The following is a 6,366-nucleotide window of genomic DNA, read 5'->3' as shown; positions in this document are numbered from 1 at the left end:
AAAAAACATTTTGGATGATAATTTTGTTTGTTCTGTATGTATTTTTCTTTTTATTATCTCTTTTGTTTATTTGTTTTACTTTATTTTCTTTTGGTAACAAGGAAATGGATGGATCAAAGTTGCTATGTACACTTGTATGGAAAAATCTCAATAAAAAAAAAAGAGGACGTGTTAAAACTCTGTTTAGTCAAAGTCTATTACAAGTGGCCCTTCGAGGGCCACCATAATGCTCATGTGGCCCTCGGTGAAAATGAGTTTGACCCCCCTGCTGTAGATTGTCTACTCCAACAGTTACATTTGTCTGCTGTAAATGAATTTTTAGAATCTTCTGCTTGTCTGAGGTGTTTTTGTGATTTCAGGCTCGACTGATCTCGCTGTATTTTGATACCGAAAGGTATCAGGAGGCCTTGGCTCTCGGTACGTGCTCAGAGAAAAACCTTCAAATTTTCTTCCTTGCTTCTCGTGCACGTCTTTAACTTGCTCCTTTCCTCAGGCTCTCAGCTGCTCCAGGAGCTGAAAAAGATGGACGACAAAGCTCTCCTCGTGGAGGTGCAGCTGCTGGAAAGTAAGACGTACCACGCTCTCAGTAACCTGCCCAAGGCCCGCGCCGCCCTCACCTCGGCCCGGACCACCGCCAACGCCATCTACTGCCCACCAAAGCTCCAGGCAGCTCTGGACATGCAGTCAGGTCAGACATGCTTGGTTGTGACGTGAAGTCTCACGTTGTTTACGTGTTTGAAGAACTTAGAGCAGCTTCAGGGTGCGTCATCAGSCTTGTAGGGTTTTGTTGATGAGTCACATGTTACGGTGGTTACRGCGGCTGGCTTTGGCTGTAAGCGCTAACGTGTCGTTTCTGCGACAGGGATCATCCACGCAGCGGAGGAGAAGGACTGGAAGACGGCCTACTCCTACTTCTTCGAGGCTTTTGAAGGTTACGACTCCATCGACAGTCCCAGAGCCATCACGGCACTCAAATACATGCTCCTGTGCAAAATCGTGCTCAGTTCGTAAGTAAAAACTTTAGTATAATTTGTGCAGAACCTGAAGTCCATATGGTGACTCTAAATCATGAACCTGTATTTGTGTTTGTTTCTTTCAGTCCAGAGGAGGTACAGGCTCTGATCAGCGGTAAACTGGCGCTGCGATACGCCGGCCGACAGGTAAGTTCCAGACGTCTTCGAGCTGAAACAAAAGGCTTTATTTGATTGTACGTTAAAACACTTTAAACAAATATTTGTTTTCCCCTTAAGCTGGATTCAAACAAACAAAAAATACATGAAATGTTTTGTCTTTGTGAATTTTAGACAGATGCTCTGAAATGTGTTGCCCAGGCCAGCAAGAACAGATCGTTAGCAGACTTTGAAAAGGTAAGAATCAGCTTAGACCTGATCAGTTCTGACRTTAGTACTCCATTTATCAGAGCACCTTTCATTCTGGTCTTCAGGGATCGATGTTTAGGGTTTTTCTGGTGTGTTGTGAAATTCAGCAATAAACAAACGAAAAATAAAACGATACAAACGTGCAGCGTAAACGCCGGGAGCTCGGTGACTGCTGAAGAACCTAAAACTGAGTTTTAAATCGAGAAGAAAGAGAATAATAGCAAAAAGTAGCAAGACGCTATTCCAAAGTATGAAAGATGAATTCTTAAAATAGGAAGACGCTAATTTATAGTAACTAAATTGTAGCTAAAAGCAGTAAAAAGACTAGATAAAAATAGCAAAGGTTTGCAAACAAGTCAGGAAAACAGCTGGACTCTTGACTCTTTTCCAGGTTTCAGTCACCAATATAAAATCTAAATCATGATTGGTTTAAAACATCATATTAAATAAAATTCAGAGTTATAAAGTAACTAAGTACAAATACTTTGTTACCGTTTTTAAGTATACATTTTGGGTATCTGTACTTTGATTGAGTAATTATTTTTCAGCCTACTTTTTACTTCTACTTCTTACATTTTTAAAAAGGACAAGAAGTAGAAAGTCGTTACTTTTAGTTCATTTTTGCTTGTTTTCATTCATCTCGTTATTAAAAGAAATATATATATATATATATATATATATAATATACACACACACACAAAAACACAAAACTGTGCCTCCTGGATAGAATGAATCTAATTGTGATTGAATGAGACATATAAATATAGATATACCATTTTGACACCGTATTAGTTTGTACACAATCCATCACAGCTGCACGACACAAATCATGTCTCACTCCAGGACATATCAGACTTATGTAGCCTGAAGATGTACATGGTATATACATATAAATATATACAGTACATACCTGAAACAGCTACATTAGTGCATCCTAATTTTTTTATATTAATATTTTAATAGTCATTTAGAAAAATGTTTTTTGGGGAGGCCACGTCCAAATAAATATCATTTTGGAAAATCGAACCTCTCATTTTTACTCAGTACTTTTGCTTTTAATACTTAAGTACGTTTTAAATCAGAAATTTACATTTGATACTTAAGTAAAAAAATATCAGATACTTTAAGACTTTTACTAAAGTAATATTCTTATTAACGGGGACTTTAACTTTTACCAAAGTAATTTTATGGTACTTGTACTTTTACTCAAGTATTACGTTGTGTTACTTTATACAACACTGAAAAAATAAAAAAAATTGTCAGCACCTGGTTAGTGCTGTACTAAACGATTATTTTCTAATCGATTAATCTAACGATTATTTTTTCGATTAATCAATTATTCTAACAATAAATCTATAAGTTATTCTGATGTGAGTGCACTGGAAATTTAAAATGTTTTCATCAAATTAACAAGAACAGTTCTTTAATATTGTAATATTTTCTGTAATAGTTTTTTCATGGAKACAAAATATGCACTCTAGAGTCAATTCTTTAACAAAAAAAGCTTAAAAGATTTAACATCAACATAAAATCTCAACCAAAGCATATAAAATTCAAGTAAAAGAAATATAGTGTAAGATGTTAACAATCTAACAAAGGAACTAAATCATGCGAAATTCAAGTCACTCTGGAAAAACTGTAATAAACATTTATTTATTATTTTTATTTAACATATTTCTCAATATATAAAAATTAACAAATATCAAGACAACATCCATCTCTTTGTATTGTAACATCAGTTGTGTAACTTATTTCTTTAAGGTGAAAACTGTTGAAAACAACAAGACTGTTTTGTCTTATTACACAAATTAAAATCCAGCTCCACATGTTTCTGTTGATGTCATTTCACCACTAGAAAAATGTGTGATGGAGGTCCATGGAAGGCAAATAAGTTTAAATCAAAAAAGAGGATGCAGTTAAAATAAATAAAAAGTATTTAAGCTACGTTTTGAACATCCACAACACGTCCAACACTTGTTGGCTGCTTGTGCTCTTTAGGTCAGACGTGTGTCGGGAAGCTCCTCTGTTGTTTCAGACGCTGGGGGAACCGTCTGATGGGGGAACCGTCTGATGGGGGAACGTGGCTCGACCTAACACCGGTCTCTGTTTAATGGAGGATGAAATAAAGAAAGTGGCGGTACTTTATTTACTTTGAGCAAGTGAACGTCGTGTTCACAAGATAATTAATCCAGCAGATAATTCAGAGGCGGTCTGTTGGGTAAATTTTACTCCAGGAGCTGCGAGGCTTTTTTCAAGCTTCAGACTGAACTGAAGCAGCYGCTGCTGACGTCATTACGCTGTTGTGATGCTGCGTTCAGGACAAGCATGGAAAACTCACCACTCTTATGCCAATACGGTCGCAATGATGCATTTAGGTACCGAAATGGAATTGCTTGAACATTGTGTGGTTATGTAATACAGCGAATCGATAATAAAAKATCTGCGTTGACAAWTTTACATAATCGACGTCATCGATTATTTCAACTAATCGGTGCAGCCCTACTCGTGACGTRCACGGCCTACCCCAGTTACCACTACTGTGCATGTGTGTCAAGGACAGAAAGGCAGATGTGGCAGRGGAAGGTGTCAAAGCAGTTTGGAGAGAAAAACAAAGTAAAGAACAAAAAAAAAAAAGAAAACGATTAATCGACTATTAAATTAGTCATCGATTATTTTAATAATCGATTAGTTGTCGATTAATCATAGCAGCCCTACACCTGGTACCAGACAGGTGTAAACTGGAGTGGACAACGTGCCGATGATGTCGCTCGGGTCCAGTCAGGACAGGGAGCGGCTCTCCAGCTGAAAATGCCCAAAGATCTTTAAACTTCAAAAATTGAGCCAGAGAGGTGGACAGAGACACGMGTCAGAAACAACTTCTAAAGTTAGCTTCGCCACGAGTTCCCTCACTATGAAAATATTTATTTATTTACCCTCTCTGTCCTTCAGGCCCTCACAGAGTACAAAGCAGAACTGAGGAACGATCCGATCATTAACACTCACCTGGCCAAACTGTACGACAACCTGCTGGAGCAGAACCTCATCAGGGTCATCGAACCCTTTTCCAGAGTGCAGGTAAGACTCTGCCAGGTGTATCCTTACAGGATGCATCACCTTGTAGGTGGAGATTCAACTCTTTATTTTATAATTTACAGCTTTATTCCAGTAAAATGTTCAGTTGAGAGTATTTTTTACCTTCGTTCATGTAAAGTTTGAAGAGATCCTGGATCGGTGTAATGATGTCACATTCAGACCTGTAACTGTTTGACTCTTCTGATTTCAGATAAAACACATATCAGATCTAATCAAACTATCCAAGGTAAGTTTAACAAATTTAGTTAACCTTTTCAGTTTAAAATTCCCTGTGAAAATGACTCGTTTGGTTCTGTTTTTAGAACGAAGTGGAGAGGAAATTATCACAGATGATTCTGGACAAAAAGTTTCACGGTAACCGGTTTRATTCCTAGTCGACGTCTGCGCCGCGTCAGAGGCAGGTTCGTGTTTTCATCTGGTTTTATGACTGCTCTGCAGGAATCCTCGACCAGGGAGAAGGCGTTTTAATCATATTCGAAGAGCCCCCGGCGGACAAAACGTACGAAGCAGCTTTGGAAACGATTCAGAACATGAGCAAAGTGGTGGACTCGCTTTACAACAAAGCCAAGAAGCTGACATAGGTGAGCAGATTTCAAGAGCGAGAAATAAAATACAGTTTATTCCCCTTTTGTAAATGTTTTCCCTCTTTTTCTTCCTTTTTTTTAAATCCTCAGAGCAGAACTCCGCAGCTGTGAGATGGAGAAAACGTGTGTTTTGACCAGCATGTGTATCATTTTTAAAGTCGGGGAGGAGCGATGCGGGGGAGAGCAACAAGCTGAACTCTCCCATCCCACTTCCCTCCCTAAATGGACTGTCTCATTACTTCTACTGTTTATTTCCTTTTTATCTTTGTTTTTATATCTCTTCAGGATTCTGTAAAAACACTCAGCGGCCAAATCAGGCCATCAGGGAATATATTACAACCACACTGACAGTAAGAATATTAGGTTTAGGGACACGTATGAGTTTCTATCTGCTCCGTCTGCGGACTCCACTGCAACCTCAAATGTGCAACGTCAACCTCTGTGGCCTCGCGCTCTGCCCCCAGCAGTAGCGAGGCTTCCCCCTTCACATCGTTCAGAAGCAAACTGTTCCGATTTTGGAAGGCTTGGATACTTTTTTGTGATGTTTAATTTTGGTCACTAACCCCTCCGTCATGATGCCAACCGTTGACTCCCCCTCTGTATTTCAGACACGTGTTAAAACGATTTGTTTCTGGTTTTAGTGCTTTTTGTTTTTAGGGAAAAATAAGAAGATTGCCACAGCCCCCCCCCCCCCCTGCTTTTTGTAAATTTATAGACTGTATGCCATTTCACCACTAGTGCCACGTTTTTGGCGCTTGAGTTTGCCTCGGTGTTTGGGTGCGATGTGAAACCGCGGGAGGTGGAGGCGTTTTTCGTTGCCTCTGAGCGTCTGAGTTTTCCCGAGTGAACACTTCTTCATTGGTAGTTCCTAGCACTAGCGTGGTATGCTAGTAACCAAACAATTTGTATGAGTTTGATTTGGTTTTGATTTATTTTTCTCTTTAAATGAAAAGTACATTTTCAAAAATAAATATTTTGTATTTTAAAGATTTTGTGTCATCTCTGATGAGATAACCTGAGTGTTTAAAAAGTGTTGATTCTAATTGGAATAACAAAAAGGAGATTATTTTTGTCTTTTGCTGTAATTCTTTTACAAATTTCACATCAAAGGGCATTACTCATTTGAACTCAGATTGTCTTGAGTTTTTGTTTTCACATAAATTGTATAACTGTATAAAATAAAACAAGTTTCTTAGGATGAACCTGTATAAACTGCACTGATCTCATAAAACAAAAGCTAAAACTGACACGTTTTTATCGTTTTGTTTTAGAAAAATTGTTATTTTAATACTTCAAAGACACAATTACTT

At 38.2% G+C, this 6,366-nt stretch overlaps 1 protein-coding gene across 2 annotated transcripts in view; it reads left to right on the top strand.

Annotated features, from left to right (window-relative positions):
* psmd11b (proteasome 26S subunit, non-ATPase 11b) overlaps window positions 1-6,122 on the top strand; it is a 9,070-nt gene extending 2,948 nt beyond the window's left edge. The window contains exons 4-13 of one of the 2 annotated variants that reach the window (XM_014014729.1): window positions 360-417; window positions 494-688; window positions 863-1,007; window positions 1,100-1,160; window positions 1,305-1,367; window positions 4,329-4,454; window positions 4,663-4,698; window positions 4,775-4,826; window positions 4,911-5,053; window positions 5,152-6,122. In XM_014014729.1, the coding sequence (XP_013870183.1) occupies window positions 360-417; window positions 494-688; window positions 863-1,007; window positions 1,100-1,160; window positions 1,305-1,367; window positions 4,329-4,454; window positions 4,663-4,698; window positions 4,775-4,826; window positions 4,911-5,053 (879 nt within the window). In that variant the 3' untranslated portion in view covers window positions 5,152-6,122. Of the gene's footprint in view, window positions 1-359; window positions 418-493; window positions 689-862; window positions 1,008-1,099; window positions 1,161-1,304; window positions 1,368-4,328; window positions 4,455-4,662; window positions 4,699-4,774; window positions 4,827-4,910; window positions 5,054-5,146 lie in introns of both variants that reach the window. The other variant, XM_014014728.1, reaches the window with a different exon arrangement.
* The last annotated feature ends 244 nt before the right edge of the window (window positions 6,123-6,366 follow it).

The sequence above is a fragment of the Austrofundulus limnaeus genome, unplaced genomic scaffold (assembly GCF_001266775.1).
Source record: "Austrofundulus limnaeus strain Quisiro unplaced genomic scaffold, Austrofundulus_limnaeus-1.0 Scaffold119, whole genome shotgun sequence".
Lineage (NCBI taxonomy): Eukaryota > Metazoa > Chordata > Actinopteri > Cyprinodontiformes > Rivulidae > Austrofundulus > Austrofundulus limnaeus.
Note: the sequence above shows the minus strand (reverse complement) of the source record. Positions and strands in the feature narration are given on the sequence as shown.